Genomic DNA, 19,320 nt, shown 5'->3' on the forward strand with positions numbered 1-19,320 from the left:
AATGACCTTTTATGCACGGCAGCAGCTACCCCGCGCTGCCACCATGCCGTTGCGGCGGGGCACAATGCCCCGCTGTTCCCCGTGTATGCACGGGGGCGGCAGATGCTGGGCTGTCCCGGTGTAGCGCATGCTTTACACCAGGGCCAGGAGGGAGTTCCTGCCAGCGATCCCCCCACCCTGAAAAGCACCACTGTGGCCTCTCCAGGCCTTGACTGGCCTGCCCCGGGAGGGGGGGAGCTAGCGCCTGTTGTGTTTTCTAAGAGGATTATCGTCCATGGAGTTGCGATGGGTCAGACATGACTTCGCAACTAACAACAACAACAACCTATAACTGCATTGTATTTGATTATTTTATTAGATTTTATCCTTGTGATTCAAATGTTGTAAACTACCCTGAGCCCATGGGAAGCCCATGGTATAAAAATTTAATAAAGAAATGGATCAAAATTAATTCAAAAGAATTTTCGGCTAAACATCTGTAAGAAGTTCCTGACAGAGTGATTCCTCAGTGGAACAGGCTTCCTCGGGAGGTGGTGGGTTCTTCTTCTTTGGAAGTTTTTAAGCAGAGGCTAGATAGCCACCTCACAGAAATGATGATTCTGTGAATTTAGGCAGATTATGAGTGGGTGGGCAGGAAGGGATGTGCCAGTGCTTGTCTCTTGTGGCCCTTCCTTGTGTGCCCAGGGAATTGCTGATCGCCACTGCGGGACAGTAGGTGAATTCCCTCTAGGCCAGGCTGGATTCTGGAGATTTTTGGTTTGAGGGGGGGGGGATCATTTGGGCATGAACTTGGCGTCACTGTGGGTGGGCAGGTAGTTGTGAGTTCCTACACTGTGCAAGGGGTAGGACTGGATGACACTGGAGTCCCTTCCAACTCTATGATTCTATATAATTAATTTTCTAACCAATTGAAAAGCAGGTGAACCCAGTGACCAGATAAATCTATGCATAGATTAATCCATTGCATGCGTGTGTTGCATACACACACACACAGGAAAACTTCAAGACTTTAGCACAACTGGCTTCAATCCACATAGAACTGACATCACAGGGCACCAAAGAACTTTTATTAAGAAAAAAAAAGCCCACCTCCTGCTTGAGTAGGAGGATGGGTGCAGCTGAGTCAGTTTTGAATCACCATTTCCATGAATACCTACTTCCATGAAGCTCCGCCCAGCCCTTCAGAGGAAATATGGTGAGGAGGCGAGAAAGGCTGCATGATGTATTTCAACACGTATTTCTTGTGCTCAACTGCAGCGTCTGCTCACAGCCACTTGACAGTGTAGCTGAGGAGGGCCTGGATGCCTTTTGAGCACTGATGAGTTTGAACATAGTGGCTTGACGCACCACTCACAACTCAGCAACCCAACTTAGCTGGCTGGCACAGAAAGCACCAGCTGGAGTCTCCTGCTTAAAAGGGTAACATTAAGTTTTTGGAGGACAAAAATATGCATCTTACGGGTGGGGTGGGGTGGGGTGGGGTGGGGAGGTGAGAACTGGGCATCCTGCTAGGGATGTCAGCAACCTTAGGGGAGCAGGCATGGCTGTTACATGGGGGCTCAATCTGCCCATGGAACAGATTTGTCGGTGGGGCATTATATCTTGACTGTACCTCCATTTTAAAATGCCTGCAAAAATTAAGTGTCCACCAGGGAGCCTATCTTTCCATGCTGTGTTTTTTTATTTGCTTGTCTTTCATTTACAGGGAATTAAAGTAAGACAGAGTTTTAAAAAACACAACCTTTCCCATACAGCGTGAAGCGATGTAGCCAGTTTGGTGTAGTGGGTAGGAGTGCGGACTTCTAATCTGCCATGCCGGGTTCGATTCTGCACTCCCCCACATGCAACCAGCTGGGTGACCTTGGGCTCATCACGGCACTGATAAAACTGTTCTGACTGAGCAGTGATCTCAGGGCTCTCTCAGCCGCACCCACCTCACAGGGTGTCTGTTGTGGGGAGAGGAAAGGGAAGGCGATTGGAAGCCACTTTGAGCCTCCTTTGGGTAGGGAAAAGCAGGCTATAAGAACCAACTCTTCTTCTTCTACTACTCTCAGCCCTTTGGTAGCTCATTCTGCATTCTGTCTGGCTTAGGCCTAGAGGGATCGTATGGTGGTGTGACAATGCAGGATGTTTGCTTGCATCAAGCTTCCCAACACATTCAGGTAGTTCCACGGCTGGGGAATAAGAAGGCAGCACACCCTTGTTTCCAGCATCAGTTGCTTTGGTTTCTGACCATGGGCAGATGGCCCCAGGGTACAGGAGACATGAAGAAAGGGGGATTTTTGCCAGCCTCTGGGAAGAAGCAGAGCACTTGCTGTTTCCGTAGGTCCTAGCAGGCATAAATCTGGGGTCTTAGGATAGGTGGGGATTTAGGGATGTTTGGTGTAGAAAGCACAAGAGGTTTTACAGACAGCTATGGAAGCGCAGCTGGGACTGCTACATTGATAGAAACAGCACTCAATCAGAAAGCTTCCCTCATATTGCTTAGAGCCCCTGGGGCCTGGGGATAAAGCCTAAATCAAATCTGACATTGTCATGTATTTGGTAGGTGGCTTTGAGCAAAGACACTGTTCTTTGTATCTCAGTGCAGGGATGATAACAAGCCTTCTACTGTATTCAAAGTGCTACACATACCTTATCTCAGCAATCCTTCCACCCATGTTATTAAGTGCTATCAGTCTTAGGGATGTTCTTATCTTGTGCTCTGCTGCTCTCCAAGATCTACATCAAGGAGACCTGCAGAGTTTCTACAGACAGAAGGAATTGCACAGATTTCCCCATATTCTACATCATTTATTCTGGGTTTTGCCAGTTATGCAAAAGGCAGTCAACCAAACCCACAGAAACACACCAAGCATTGAACCCCTCACCTCAGTTTGTTTTGGGACTGCAGCAAATGTTGCCAATGAATAAGGACCAAAAACTTGGTTTTAAAAAGCAAAATGAAGAGCTGCGATTTGTGGTAGGGATTTATATGGTGGCTCCCAGGCTGCACCCATGACCATACTTGGCACTAATGTGGAATCACGGCCTCCGTGTAATCCTGTATGATGATGATGATGATGATGATGATGATGATGATGATGATGATGATGATGATGATGAAGAAGAAGAGGAAGAGGAAGAAGAGGAAGAAGAGGAAGAAGAAGAAGAAGAAGAAGAAGAAGAAGAAGAGTTGGTTCTTATATGCCGCTTTTCTCTACCCGAAGGAGGCTCAAAGTGGCTTACAGTCGCCTTCCTTTTCCTCTCCCCACAACAGACATCCTGTGAGGTGGGTGAGGCTGAGAGAGCCCTGATATCACTGCTCAGTCAGAACAGTTTTATCAGTGCTGTGGTGAGCCCAAGGGCACCCAGCTGGCTGCATGTGGGGGAGTGCAGAATCGAACCCGGCATGCCAGATTAGAAGTCTGCACTCCTAACCACTACACTACACCAAACTGAGGAGGGAAGCCCTGCCAAAGTAGCATGGAAGTCTAGTCCATCGAAGTGCTAGCTGCAGACTGGACTGCTCTCTTTTGTATTAATTTGGGAGTTGTTACTTCTATAGAAAATGGCTTGGGTTCCTCTATGCGTAACTCTGTGCTGGATTGTGGCCTGGAAAAATGGAAAGATCAGCTGCATTCCACCCACAAAGGCTCCCAGCTTGTTGAGGAAGAATAGTCTCATCAAGCCTGCCGATTGACAGGGGAGGAAACCATTGTAGTTGTTATAGATACAGATGTGATTCCTCCCTCTAAGCAATTTGCCAAGCTTTTGACTGACGGCATGACGCTGATTTCATTAGCCAAGTCTGCTTTCCAAGAAAAAAAGCTACTGCTATATTAGGAGAGAAAAATATTTTTACAAGCAGCCTTTGCAAAGGGGAGAATTTGTTCCCTTAGAGCAGGGGTAGCCAAACTGTGGCCCTCCAGATGTCCATGGATTACAATTCCCATGAGCCCCTGCCAACATTCGCTGGCAGAGGCTCATGGGAATTGTAGTCCATGGACATCTGGAGGGCCGCAGTCCGACTACCCCTGCCTTAGAGAATTCTTTATGTATTAGAAAATAGTTTGTCTTTTCTTGTTAACAGAAATATTAGTTTTTGCACCAGGGGTGGCTTTTCTTGAGCTTCAGCATCAGGCTACGAGACACAGACCTTCATCCCCACCTTCCCTCTCCAACTTGCCATTTCGCACCTTATCCAATTTGTGAGGTCTGAGCAAAAAACTTTAACTTCAGAGCCTGTTACAGTCCCTTCAGAATATACGTGACAACTCAGGAAAAAGAACTTGCAGCTGTAGCGGAATCCTGACTAACAATGTTGACTCAGGGTGGTATGCTCCAGTTTTATGGACACTTTTAACACTGCTTATATCTAATGGCTTGCTTTTAATACACTGCGGCTTCATTATGAGCTGCCTCAAACAAGGGGAGGAGGGATTAGAATCATGATGTAGTTTTATAAATAAGCAGGGCAGCACCTCTGAAGTCTATACAAAGTTCTGACCGCCCCATTTCAGCGCTGTCAGAGCTGGGGAAGAGCATCAAAAAAGGGCAGCTGACAATGAGCAGCCAGGGGTCCCTTCTCTACAAGGAAAAACCAATGTGCTTAAGGAATTTTTTGTGTGGTAAGAAATGAGGCAACTAAAGGGGAGCAGGGCAGAAGTTTACAAGCTAGAGAAGTTGTCTTCCTTCTGACACCACTAGAAATCAGTTACCCAGAAATGGTGGCTGGCAGAAGAGCATTCAGAAAGCACAAAAGAACATCTCTACAAAAGGTGATTGATGGACAAGATGAGGTGACTGCCTCTAGCATCGATAGTTTTAGTATAGTGGTTCAGGTGGAACTGGGAAACCAAGGCTCAAATCTTCCCCAGTATGACATTGGACCTGGACTAGACCCACTCACCTGGGGACTTATTGCCTGGATAAAAGGGAGCAAGGAATGATGTTGTAAGCTGCTTAGGGGAGAAATGGGTGGCACAGATGTTTCAATAAAGAAGGAATGGATCCATCAACAGCTATTAGCAATGTTACTGACAAAGCTTAAGCAAAATGAGCATACCTGAAGATAACCAGAAACAACCAACAGAAAATGCTTCATACACTTTGTGAGCATCCAGGGATACCTGCCTCGTAAAAATATGCTGGTGCAAAGGCGATAAACAAATCAGTGAGATGCAGACCGAATTCCACAGCAGAAGAAGGCAGGACACTGGGAGAAGTTGACAAGCATGCTTAAAAGACATTGTGCAGGCACATGCAAGCATTCAGCTGATGGAGAATTTAGAGGCAGGGGAAGAAAGATGATTATGGTGCAGGATAGGAGAATTGTATGCAACAATGTAAGAGGGGGGAAGCCTACCCACATGGGTAACAAGGAGACCTGCAATCTAAAGAGAAAGTAGACACCAAAAGGAAAAGCACTCCACCCCGCCCCAAACCCTGCAGCAGCTCCAAGATCAGGTGTCAACAGCTGCTTAAGCAGCTTCCTGCAGCTGTGCTCAACACTACCCACAAAACAGCTGCAACTTTAAATATAAATGCAGTGGGCCAGCAAAGTGTTCTTCTCAACAGAAAATTCCTCCCAAACAGCTGGGTATGTTAGAAATGAGTGCATGTGAGACCAAGAGAGAAAGATTGCAAAATTTGCATTCTAGGACTGACCCCTCCCCTGCCCCCCTTGATTGGAGTTTGAGGACCACAGAGCAGGCGGAAGCTCCTAAGACAGTGTGCCCAATGAAGTGGGATGAAAATGTGTTCTGGCCTGGCTTTAACAGGCTAACTGAACTCATAGGCGAGGGGCAGAAGATCTGTGTGCCATTTGAACACACTGCCAACTTGCTGGGGTTCCTGAAAAGTGCTAGTCTGGACTAGACAGACCTCGGCCTTATCCTGTACAGCGGAGCATTCATCTCACGGAAGAGCACACAACCAGGATGGTTCAACACACATTCCCTTCAGCTCTTTACAAGATCCTCTACAGATATTCCTGCTTGGCAACCTTAATACATTTTCATTGACTGCAGGCATTTGAGGGTGGGGGATTAGACTATAGGAGACAGTCACCCACCCTGAATTTACACAGTAAAAAGTCATATAACCCCACAGCACTACATATTTGAACTATTTATCCGAATAGCCCCAGTTCACCTCTTACTTCTGCAATAACTCTCAGGACCCTCCTTTCAATCTACACTATGGAGATACTACCCATCCTTACATAACTATTGTAACGAAAAGAATCTAAAATGCCTTGAATACAGATATATAAATACCACTCTGCAGCTAGCTGGAATCACAGTTCTTCTAACCTCAAAAGGAAGGAAACCCAGCATTAAATTCGACTGAATAGAAACCAAGCTTCTCTAACCAACTTCAGGTGCTGATGGACACAGCCTTGCTGATCGGCCAAGGTTGACATAAAAATGTCACAGGCATTCTTGCATTTCGTGAGAGTCAGGCCCACCGTCTTCTTTTAGCCTCCCCTCTCCACACCCGCTGATATTTACACACCTGTTTTCACTGTAAGAGCACACCTGGAGCTGCCTTATACTCAGTTTCACCATTGGCCTGCTAAAAAGGCAGTCTTGTCTATTCCAAGGGAGTAAAGCATACGGTCTGAACTGTCCTATCTGGGGCTCTTATCTGGCCTGCAACCAACTGGTCATTACCTTTATTGCCAGATTACCAAGGCTGTGTGTCATGTCCCTGTGTACTAGGCTTTCTCAAGGGAGTATAATCTGGCCAGGGCTTTCTTGATCCTGGCCTCCACTTTGTGGCATGAGCACCCAGAAGAGATCAGGGCCCTGTCAGAACTAAAACAATTCCGCAGGCACTGCAAAATAGAGCTCTTCCACCAAGCTCTCATTTGAGGCCCATGAAACCCCACCAAGTAGAGCCCCATGAAACCCCTCCCTCTTTACCATCAACTGTGCCCAACAGATAGAATGCAGGGCGACTCCTGACCCAGGCACACACTCAGCAAAGGTTGCACTCACAGTTGTGCAGTTAATGGTTGAAACATTATTATAGTCCATAAGATTAGGAGTTCAAAACAGTTAATGTATTCATTGTATTGTACTAGTGTCACGGTGAATTATGAACTGTAAACTGCCCTGAGCCGCAAGAGAGGGTGGTAAAAAAATAAAATTAAAATAAAGAAACCAGGGTTTCCTGAAACCCTGAGGTTTCTTGATGGCCCTGGAAGGGTTTCACGAATTGATGGGAGTTAATTTTTAAAACATATCTTTTAATGTTTAAATATTTAATGGGTGATATGATCATATGGTCATGTCAACTTACCCTCGCCTCCCAAAATGGCCAGTGGTGGGCCTGGAGATGAAAACGAGTGGAGCCCCGGGTGGATGTGTACATCACTATGTTTCCCAACCATATTCTGCATGATCATGCCACTTCTGGGGTTTCTCAGAGCCTGAAAGATGTTTCAGTGGGTTCTCAATGGTAAAAAAGTTGAGGAAGGCTGGCACATACTGCACTAATGAGTAACAGGCAATGGAAATGCGAGGGTGGGCATCAGGAAAATACTGTTAAGAATGAAGCTTGTATTTTGAGTAAAAAAAATACCATTACTTGGGTTTGCCTGTGTCCTTTATCTCCTGCCCCTGACATTACATTTTATGGCATACATGGCCTAACAAAGTGACATTTATGTCACATCCAGCCCTCATAACAAATGTGCCCAACACCTGTGGCCTATGCTAACCGGCAGGTGTTCTTCAGTTTCTCAGACCGAGGTCTTTCACATCCCCTACTACCTAATCCTGTCAACTAGAGATGGCAGGGATTGAACCTGGGACTGTATGCATGCCAAGCAGATGCTCTATTGCTGAACTATAGTCTCATCACAAGACCCCCATTTTAGCAGAATGACAGCATCCCCCACCCCCGTTGCTTGTGATTATTGCAGCAAGGCCCCTCTACATGTTGTCACTTTAGCAAAACGAGAATAGAATGATAAGACTAATTGAAGGGGGGGGGGAAGAGAAAGCTAATTTGATGCAGCCTTGAAATAAGGGCTTCTGGTAGCCTAATTTTGATGAAGTCTTACAAGGCCGTTTAAAGGCAAGCCAGGTGCTCTAATGACAGCTATTGTGACTGCACAAGCTTTTGCCGTTAAAAAAAAAAGCTATCAAGCACCTTATTAAGCATGACGGATAGGAAGCTGAAGTCAGATTTCCCAGATGCCAATTTCTAAAAACAGAAATGCCAGCAGGCTTAACGGTTCTTGGTACATGTGGCTCTTTCCATTCCAGGCAGAGCAACTCCAATGAGGACACTGATTGAGTGTTCCAGGAATATACCAACATTTGCAAAGGAAGCTCCAACTAGCCCTGCATGGCCCTGTGCTTGGGCTTTCCTAGAGAAGTTTTCAAAATACCTCTAGCTTGTCCGCTTCGAACAGCTCTTTTGCACTTGGATGCTGAATCCTACAACAGCTTTAACTTCTGAATATTCATTCTTCCCAAACCTGGAGGAGTCTGTACCCCACGTATCCCAGTAATGCAACCCAGTCCAGTTACTTTACAAGCTGTAGAAGTTATGCAAGTTGGATTCTAGTTTGGGTAGTCAAAGAAGAGGCCCTAATGTCCCATAGGGCCAGCTTCGGAAGTTTCACCCAGCATAACCTGCATGCTTTCAAACATATCTTGGGAGTCATAAGGGCTAGAAGCTCTTAAAAGAACAGTAAAACACACATGTACACATTTTCAGGAAGCTGAATAGTGAGGACCACATTGTGTGCTTTTCCTCCACCCTGTATATCAAATGTTGCTCGTATCCCACTTCCGGACAACGCTCCAGGCAACAGCTGGCAATTCTATTCTGTGCTTGCACAGGAAATGTTTCCAGCTTTGGTGGGAGGGCTTATGTTCAGTTCACCTGGAGGGCCCGGAAACTGTGCAGCCATAATGGCCATGTTTGCAAGGCACTGAATTCACAACGGGTACTTGGCCTGGGCTTTATTTCCAGAAAGTGGGTCAAACTCTCCATTTTAGAAACTCTCTGCAGACTGGCTGCCCAGCAGGTTTTGCTGCCCACACACAAAAGACATATACAGAGGTTTCCTGGCAACAGGGAGGCTAGAGGAGGAAGAGTGCATTAATGAGATCTTCTTTAAAAAAAAACCAAACTAGCTGCAGTTAAAGGTTTTATTGAACAAAAGAAACAGGGTAGTCTGAATTCTCTGAGCAAAAGCAGCTCTTGGCCCAAGCTGCATTTTGTGCTAAATAACCACATCAACTGAGATTTTATACAGAGGTGTAACGGGCATATTGTCTTGCCAACCAGGGGTGGGGTGGGGTGGGGTGGGGAGAGAATAAAGAGAAATCTCACATGAAGGAAAGGATTTGCCAAAAATTTAGTGGTGTAAAATTAAGCATTTCTAGCCCTTGTCTACCTAAAACTGACCACCAATTCACATGGCTGAACTGAAATCCCATGTATGAATACCTCAGACCTCGATTAAAAGTCTTCAAAGTGTTTATATTTTATTTTATGGCCCAGAAAAAAAGGAACACGTTAAAAAAATCCACAAACGCACACCCTGGTTTATAATGTCAGGGTCTGCCTGTTGTATGCCTGTCCATGTTTTCTGATCTGCTGGGTTTCTCCTGCTGGTTGAGCTTAGGAACTCCACAGCATCTGAACTGCACCCATAGAGTCAAAGGGGCGCACAGATAGGTCAAAAATGTTCTGTGAAAGGGGGAGGCAGCGGAGGCAAGACAGATGCTGAAAATGTGCACTGGTTGATGTTGCCTTCCTTTTCAAAGGGGCGGGAAAGCAAAGAGGGCCTGAATCGCCACGACTTAGTAAACACGGGACTCTAGACCCTCCAGCACCACTTTCTAGACCTCTCTCACATCCAATATGTAACATCAATGTACCTAATGCAAGTATTTCTTTTACCAAACCCCCCCCCTTGCTTTCCTCATTTGTTACTCACTTGGCTCCCAAAAATACTTTGTCTAGAATGTTCTCTTGTCCGCTCCAGAGACATTCTAGACCACAAAGCACAGGTAACAAAAAACACAGTTCCGCCTACAATCCCCCCCCTGTCACTGTGCTGTCTGCTTTTGGGTAAGCCTTAGAGATACTACTAAGAAAAAAGACAAAAGGAGAACCCCATGATGCAGTGCAACAGTATTGGAACGACGACATTGTGAGTCCAGAGATATTTCTCAAGGTGCCGAAAGAGGAGATTCTCTAGAAGGTGATCCTGTATTGTCCTCGGGAGGGAACACTGTCAGCGTGCAGGCCCGGATGCCCCCGAGGGATTCTGGGAGGTCAAACACTTTGTGCCACTCATCCTTTTCCGGGTCATACTTTTGAACTATTTCCACCATACAGCGGTTGTTCCATGAATATCCTCCAACCACATAGATTTTATTTTCAAACACAGCCACCCCAACATCACTCTGACCACGGAGCATAGCAGCAATGGGTGTCCACTGGTCTAGGGTCGGCGAATAATATTCACAGCTTAGAACATCGTCATAATCGCTGGTTCCTCTAAAATGGTTTCCACCGATGACATACAGCTTGTCGCCAACAGTACACATGCAGTGAAGGCCCCTGACTGTGGTCATTGGAGCCTTCTGAGTCCATTTGTCCGTGTCGGGGTCGAAGCACATGAGTTCCTTCTGGAAAGTATCATGGGTGATGCCTCCTGGAGAGGAAAGAAATATACCTTACATAAAGTCTAACATTATGGTGGGTTTGTTGTAGCAAGAACAAGAAGGATGCTGCACAACAATTTTTCATTTTAGCAGCAACACTTTTGGCACGCATCCACTCTTGAACATACAAATCAGACTTGGACTTCTCACCAGCAACGAGTATCAGATGGAAGGACACACAGCCAATTGGAGAGGATCATCTTTATGCAGGACTGCATACGCAAGCCTACTTTCTACACTAGGGATGGCGCAAGGCATCTTCTGACTCTTTCTCCAAAACACAAATACGTGTTTACTGGAACTGAAGAAAGATCCTATTCTAACCTGCTACTGCTCAACTGGTCTAAAGCCAGTGGGTAGCTTTTGTCTCAAGGCAAGGACTTTCATATCACCTACTGCTGCATCCTTCGAACAAGAGATGCTGGGAGTTAAACATGGGACCTTTTGCATGAAAAGCAGAGGATCTTCTACTGGGCCACAGCCCTTTCTAACCTCCAGCTCCAATTTTCAGAGCCACACTCCATCTTCTTCAGTGCCTGGATGCCCACATCATGTGACTGCAAGACATACCTTGTGCTATACAGACTTACAACAACTAACATTATTCCCTCTTGAGGCATCCTGGGAATCAATTTTTGCAGAGGTACATTGTCCTTAATACATTCAGCTCACTTCTAGCCCCTGCAATTCCAAGGGTTCCCTGGACAGAAGCCATGATGATGGCACCACTTCTAGGAGTCAAAGAAGACTCTGGAAGCGATGTTTGGGGACTTCTTTTTTGTTTTTGACAAGTCTTCCCTGTTCATGTATAAAACAGGTACAGCTAATTTCAAATGTTATTTGTCACAGGGTGGCATAGCATAGGAATTATAGTGTCCTTGTTGGAACTATGAGAAATGAGTTTGAACTACAGCTCTGTCACGGAAGCTCAACAGATGTGTTTGGACCTGTCACATTCTCTCAGCCTAATCTGTCTCACAGAGTTGTTCTTGTAAGGGTTAAGTGCAAAGGGGGGGGGGGAATGATTTGATTAACTCCTTTGGGTCTCCAGTAAGGAAAAATGCAGAGTATAAAAAAAACACATTGAGGAGCAGGATCTAAATTCTCTACATCTCCCTGTCATTCCTCCCTCACATCTTTCTATACATTTTTCTAACAGTTTGGCTCATCTCCAGCATTAGAGCATGAGAGATATAAAACAGAGAAAGTGTCTGCTCCCCTAACCTATGTACTGCTTGACCTTTTAAATTACACTGCCTTGAACCCCTCTTAAATTTAAATTTAAGAGAGTGCCAGCTTGGTGTAGTGGTTAGGAGTGTGGACTTCTAATCTGGCGAGCTGTGTTTGATTCCCCACTCCCCCACATGCAGCCAGCTGGGTGGCCTTGGGTTCACCATGGTACTGATAAGGCTGTTCTGACCGAGCAGTGATATCAGGGCTCTCAGCCTCGCACGTTGTCTGTTGCGGGGAGAGGAAAGGGAAGGCGACTGTAAGCCGCTCTGAGACTCCTTCGGGTAGAGAAAGGCGGCATACAAGAACCAACTCTTCTTCAAATCATGACTGCCACCATCCATCTATTCCTTAGCTATATGATCATACCCCTTGCAAAAGCTAACCCCTCATTTTGCTTTATGATGTTGGCTTGCCTCCTCTCCCAGTTTGCCTCTATGAAAGACAGTGATGAACTAAGAACAGGTGAACCCACAGGTGTGCCCTTGCACTTATCTCTGGCTCCAGCTAACTTTGGGGGAGAATCAAGATAATTAGGCTTCCTTGTAGTAGTAAGTCAATAAAATCAACAAAGGTGCTACTTCAGACCAACATGGCTACTCCTTGTAGTAAGTCAGACCCTTTGGCCATTTCGCCCAGCACCGTATAGTCAAGTGCTGGCCGTATTCTTCAAGATTCCAAGAAACAGCCTTCATTCTATCCAAGATCCCTTGGCACCTCCAGTTCAAAGCACTAAAACTAGGATCTTCTGTATGTGGGGGAGGGGGGAGTGTTTCACCATTGAACTGTAGCCACTCCCTGCTTTTAGATATTAGAGGCAGCACGTGCCCACACACAAGTTACTATGTGAAAGAGGCATCTCTCCTCTCATGGAAACTCTGATGCAAGCTGAAGTGTTTAGAACAAGCGCGCACTTGGGCACCGTGCCCTACACATTCTGCTCTGAGATAGGCACTGTCAGAGTACAGAAGAGTGGGGAGGACCATTTGGTGCCTTGGCATCCAGCCCTCCCTGGAGAGAGAGCAATTGTTCGGGGACTCGACAGCTTATTCTCTCAGTGTATCTGTTGCTCCCGAATGAAAGAAGTATTAAGGCACAGCTTGTTGACGTGGATCAGACAAAAAATGGAACTGAGCCTGAAGTCGGATATCTTTCCCTTTTTGAGGATGCCTTTGAAAGACTCCACAATTTATACTCTCTGGTTAGACTTCAAACGTCTCAAATTCTGTCCCAAAGACACCGCGTTTATCATAGCATTCGCTGGGTTTTCTAAGCCTCCCTGAAGTACGACTTATCCCAGTCAAAAATGAGTCTATTTTTTTTTTACAACAGACGCACACGTAGGATTAGAAGCAGCATGGTGGCTGGATCTGTGATTTCCTAAGAAACACACCTCCGAAGATTTTAAAGAAACACATCAATTACTTCTTAAGACAGTTGTTTCCAAAGGCAATCTCCTACTAGCTGGGATAATTGTAACTAAATTGAGTGCTGGGGATCTAACAGCATGTCCCATTTGAATGATTTTGTGTGAAATGAGAGCTGCAGCTCGCAAAACGCCAAGAGGCACGCCACAGAAAGAAGGTGACACGGATGATAACTTTCGGCTACAGACGTTAGAGCCCACTGCAGCATGTTTCACCCAAATGGGGGAAGAGGTCAGAGACTTCGTCAGAAGTAAGAATGCTTACCCGAAATATACATCAGGCCCCCATAGACAGTTCCCGCATGGCCATAGTGGGGCTCATTCATTTTGGCCACGTAGCTCCATTCGTTCATCCTTGGATTGTAGCACTCCACAGTGGCTGTTTAGGGAGAGAGAAGAAAGAAGGCTCTTTGTGAAAAACAAATTCTCCTTGTTATGGTCTACCCACCCAGAACACATCAGATTATTCAAGTTAGATAAGCCACTGACTACAAGAAGAGACAAAAGCTTTGTGATGCTTTGTGTAGAGCACTGCAATTATATTTTTGTCCAGAGCTAGACAGCTAGTTATACAAGGGCTGGATTATCTTCCTTTGTTTCCCATCTTCTGTGTCTCTCTGACCCATGCCTCTGGCTCAGGAGCACCCCTGATGTTGTCCTGATGGCTGGAAGGCAGGTATTGGGGAATCACTCATGCAATCATTCCGACACACATGATTTAAGGAAGCCATTTAAATTATTTTTAAATAAACACTTTTTAGGGTCTCTTGCAGATGCCTTCACAAGCAGCCATGGTTCCCCTCAGTAAAGAAGCGCCTTATCTCAGAGACTTCAAAGCATTTTTTCTTTATTGCTACCTGGCATACACATTAGACTCATTCTTTCTTTTTTTTTACCCCAACTGCATGAAAGTGAGCATTGCCAAAACCTTCCCCTTACCATTGGCTCCCAACTAATGAAAGCGCATGGGTGCACATACATGGAAACTGAATTAGCAGCCCCCAAGGCAAGCCAGCCTTTCCCAGCTTCCACGTATCTGCATCTACTCACTAGAACAGTGGTCCCCCACCTTTTTATCACTGGGGATCGGTCAACGCTTGACAATTTTACTGAGGCCCGGGGGAGGGGGGGCTAGTCTTTTCCCGAGGAACGTTGCCACTGCCTGAGCCCCTGATCCACTTGCTTTCCTGCCGGCGCCCCTGACTTCCCGCCGCCCGCTGGGGGGCGCTGCCAGCAGCAGCTGCGCAGTGCAACGCCGAGGGGGAGCCCCAGCCATGGCGGCTGCTGGAGAACACCAAAGGTGAGCCGGTGGCAGAGCAGCCCCCGAGGTAGCAGCCAGGGAGAAGCACAAGGAGGAGCCGTGGCCCGGTACCAACTGATATACGAACCGGTCCCGGTCCCGGGACCAGGGGTTGGGGACTACTGCACTAGAACACAAAAATTAAAAGTTACAAAAGCAAGCAAGTTAATCTTCCTCTACAGAGATCCTTAGCTGGGCTAGGACTTTTAGCTGCATAGTACAATGTTCTTTGAAAGCAAGACTTCATAGATGAAACCATGAAAGAGTCTGCAGTACTGTTTTAGAGACTGCTCTGTGGAATGAAGGAGTGAGCCCCTGCACTTGAAAACTGGCATACTAGATTAGATCTCTTCTCTGATGTACTGACATTCTCAGAGAAAGGAGGTCTTGTTTGCTTAAAAAAACAGAATGCTCAAACCAAGAAGAAAAGACCTATACTTGTAGCATTAAACAATTAAACAATAATAAAGAATGTTTTTAAACAATGTCCTTTCTTGAGTTTACTTTAAAGTTTATTTCATTCCAAGGACGTCAGCCAGAACGGTTTTCCAGATAAAATCCGTTTTCTATTATCTTTTCCTCCTCTCTTCTTTTAAATGCAATAAATCTGAAACAGTGTTTCTTCCACAACCTCAAAAGTAGTAATATAAATTGACCAACGGCTCATAATAGTATGGAGGCCCTATACTAGACCTTGTCTTTTGGAAAAAGGGGACCTTGTCTTTTTGGGTATTACTACTTTGATGTCCTTGGAATGAAATAAACTAAAAGTAAACTCAAGAAAGGACATTGTTTAAAAACATCCTTTATTATTGTTTAATTGTTTCGTGCTACAAGGATAAGTCTTTTCTTCTTGGTTTGAATTATCCGAGACCGTTCTATGTTTTTCTTATTGTAAAAAAACAGAATGGGCAAACATTAAATTTCCCAGCTTACAGTTCGTACAGGCGCTGCACCCTGCAGTTCTCTTGAAACCTTAATGAGCGGCGTTTACTTCAAACTACACAAAAAAGAAGCACCTGTCTAAATCACAGAATTATTTTACCATCAACCGCACAAAGCTAATGGCTACCCTGTCCGCCAAGGACATTTCTCTGCCTGCTTTGATCACCTCGGCTGCCATCATTTCAATTGCACTGTGACAGCTCACAAAGCATGATCCCCAGTCATGCCTGCCAGAACGATGCTGACAGAGATACAGGAAGTATGGCATGCATCTCACATGTGGGTTTGGCCTAGTCTGTATTGAGTGGCTGAAAAGAGTCCTACGGTTCAAATCCCGCTGTCAAAAGAGTTTCAACCGAGCGTCTGCTCTCAAAGCCTGGGCAAAGGAGAACGCTGCCTACTCTTTCTCAGGAACAGAAGAGAGCAAGTGATCACACTCACGGCCTCCGACTACACAATAACTTGTGCTTGGGCAGCGGCCACCCTCAGTCAAGCATCACACACAAGCAGAGCCTTTGTACTTCCCCCATCACCTCTGCTGAAGGCAGGGAGAGTTCGGGCACTGGGCAGCTTGCAGCAAATTGTCAAGTGACGACCCTCCAAGCAAGCGTGAGTCAGCCCAGACAAGGCCACAAGGTCTGTCCTCCCAGCATTAAACAGTCCCAGCAGTCAAAGCAGACAATGAGGGAGCCTCTGGGACCAAACTCCAGCAAAGTGACCCAACGTTTAGTCATAACCCAGTCACTTGACAGGAGAAGGGAGGACAAGGGGAAGTCCCCCAGTGCTCACTGAATACCCCAAGGAAGTTTTCAAAACCTCGTTTCAGTAGTCTTTATTTCACCAGAAAAATCTTCTTTTTTTTAAAGTATCTGGAGCAATGGAAGCTCTCTAGCTACAAGGAATTGTAAGACAGATGTTTATACCTTTAACTGTTTACAATTCCCTCCTCTTTTGGTGTAGAGCCAGTTTGGTGTAGTGGTTAGGAGTGCGGACTTCTAATCTGGCATGCCGGGTTCGATTCTGCGCTCCCCCACATGCAGCCAGCTGGGTGACCTTGGGCTTGCCACGGCTCTGATAAAACTGTTCTGACCGAGCAGTGATATCAGGGCTCTCTCAGCCTCACCCACCTCACAGGGTGTCTGTTGTGGGGAGAGGAATGGGAAGGCGACTGTAAGCCGCTTTGAGCCTCCTTCGGGTAGGGAAAAGCGGCATATAAGAACCAACTCTTCTTCTTCTTCTTTAAAATAAAGAGAGAGCTAAAAGATAAATTTGGTTGCATTTCAACTGTTCTGAGCCATCGCCTCCTTCCTGGCTTCCACCTTCAACAGAGTTCAATTCCATGCAGTACTGAGAAGCTAAGTGCGTCTCCCCGGTTTTAATACACCAACCCTCCCGCTGTTCTGCCTTCGTCACAGGTGCAAATGAATGTTTTTGGGAAGGAGATGCAAGCAGTTCATTTTATACTTGCATTATTAGCACGGCTTGGGCCTTCTGTACACAAGAGGTTTCACTGGATTCTCTCTCTCCTCAACTGCGGGTGCTGCCAGAGGGGGAATACTCCGTCCTCCATGATCTGATACAGAACCTCCTTAAATAGACCACCCTTCCAGGGCTGTCTCCTCCCCTCAAGCAACAAGGAAGTGTCTTGGCTGCAGCTGCCTCCCATGTTGCTCCCTGCCTCAGGCAGAGCTTTAGGACATGGCAGGTTCTCCTTGGCTGCTAAACAGAATTATTTAACCCAGAGTCTGCTGCCCTGCCCAGCCTGTTTTGGACATATCCTGGTCAAGCACATAACTGCTGGCTGCATACAGCTTGTCTCAGCCAAGGTTATTTATGTCTGAAAGCCCAGGGAGGATTCAGTAGGCCTTGAAGCAGCTGCATTCACCTGAGCTTTATTCATATTATATGCAACCAAGGAATGCTTCTGCAAAGCCACGGAGCCCATGCCCCTTTCCCTGGACGCCAGCTAAAAAGCATCTGGACATCCAATGCAATCCACTGCCTACGGTCACTCTGTGCAAATTAAAAAAAAAACTTTACCATCACAGAACAGGACTGAACCCTTGAAGGATTTTCAGTAAAGCATATCTAGAGCTACATACTTTCCCCAGAGAAGTGAAAGAGCCAACAGATGAGTCCAAACGGATAGTGACATATTCTCACTTGCTAACCATTACATTTTATAGCAGCCCTTCTTCTAGATTCTTCCCACAGTTACCCCAATGAGACAGGGTTAGACTGAGAGAGGGTAGATTGGGATCAACCAGGGAGCTTTATGGCTGAATGAAGATTTGAATCACACCTTCCTGATCTGTGTCAGTCACTCTAGGACAGGGGTGGTCAACCTGTGGTCCTCCAGATGTTCATGAACTACAATTCCCATGAATGAGTAAATTACTCATGGGAATGCAAATTACTCATGGGAATTGTAGTCCATGAACATCTGGAGGACCACAAGTTGACTACCCCTGTTCTAGGTTACCAGTGCAGCAGGAAGCATAGCCAAATACTTATGGGCCTCTGCAGAAACCTCTAGCATATTTAAGATTTACAGCCCATCCTAGAGAGAGCAAATCTTTCATGCAGGCTTTGGAAGAAGGCTGGTCCTTCAACTTGAAATAAAAAGCATTTTGCGAGCAAAGAGAACCAGACGAAGGGCCAAGTCTGATGCACACTGTCTCCACGTTACCCAGATGGCAACAGATAGCATACCTGCACAATCAACAGCATTCTGTTCCCCATCATCTACCAACAACACAAGTTGACACAAGTCAATCAGGCTTATCATTTCAGTAAGACAATGAATCAATTGTAAAATATGGCGGCCCAGAGAAACTAGTCGATCAACACTACCAGCTTCCCATAGGTTCTCCCTTTTTAAGCAAAGAGGACAAAACAATGGGGAAGCTAAAGCAAAACTGACAAATTACTTACACTTTCTCATGGTCTGAACAGGCTGTCAATTCAACACACCATTAATTCATCATGACCACTAATTATCGCATACAATGGGTCTGACCTTGTGAAGAGAGCAGGTGCTCTGTCTTGTGTCATCTGAAAGTGGTTCTTTTCTCTTTTAAGCTCACCTTGTTATACAGCATTTCTCTCCCTACCAAGTGTATTCCAGTGCACAGATCACCCTGCTGCATCATGCTCTCATGTGTATAAACATTTACTCCACAACAAATTAGTCAGTCTTTAAGGAGCCAGAAGATTCTCGTTTCCAAGCTCCTATACTCTGCAGGGTGGAGGAGCAAATGCTGATACACTGCCCAGCATGCCAGGTAAAGGTAAGGGTATCCCCTGTGCAAGCACTGGGTCATGTCTGACCCTTGGGGTCTAGCGTTTTCATGGCAGACTCAATACGAGGTGATTTGCCAGTGCCTTCCCCAGTCATTATCATTTACCCCCCCTAGCGTGCTAGGCAGAAGAAAGTCTTTGTGGAGGCTCAAAGGCACCTGCTCCCAATTAACACAACCCACCCACCACTCCAGGACAAAACTGAAGAGGAGTTGGTATTTATATGCCACTTTTCTCTACCAGAAGGAATCTCAAAGTGGCTTACAATCCTCAAAACAGACACGCTGTGGAGGAGGTGAGGCTGAGAGAGCTCTGATATCACTGCTCAGTCATAACAGCTTTATCAGTGCTGTGAAGAGCCCAAGGTCACCCTGGCTGGGTGTGGGGGAGTGGTAAATCAAACCTGGCACACCAGATTAGAGGTCTGCACTCCTAACCAC

The 19,320-nt window shown here is 46.0% G+C and overlaps 1 protein-coding gene across 11 annotated transcripts in view; it reads right to left on the minus strand.

Annotated features, from left to right (window-relative positions):
• Positions 1–9,138: 9,138 nt before the first annotated feature.
• KLHL13 (kelch like family member 13) overlaps positions 9,139–19,320 on the minus strand; it is a 68,188-nt gene continuing 58,006 nt past the window's right edge. For all 11 annotated transcript variants that reach the window (XM_077307597.1, XM_077307595.1, XM_077307596.1 and 8 more), the window contains 2 exons: positions 13,601–13,714; positions 9,139–10,669 (listed from right to left, as the gene is read on the minus strand). In XM_077307597.1, the coding sequence (XP_077163712.1) occupies positions 10,182–10,669; positions 13,601–13,714 (602 nt within the window). In that variant the 3' untranslated portion in view covers positions 9,139–10,181. The remainder of the gene's footprint in view (positions 10,670–13,600; positions 13,715–19,320) is intronic.

Source organism: Paroedura picta, chromosome 13 (assembly GCF_049243985.1).
Source record: "Paroedura picta isolate Pp20150507F chromosome 13, Ppicta_v3.0, whole genome shotgun sequence".
Classification (NCBI taxonomy): domain Eukaryota; kingdom Metazoa; phylum Chordata; class Lepidosauria; order Squamata; family Gekkonidae; genus Paroedura; species Paroedura picta.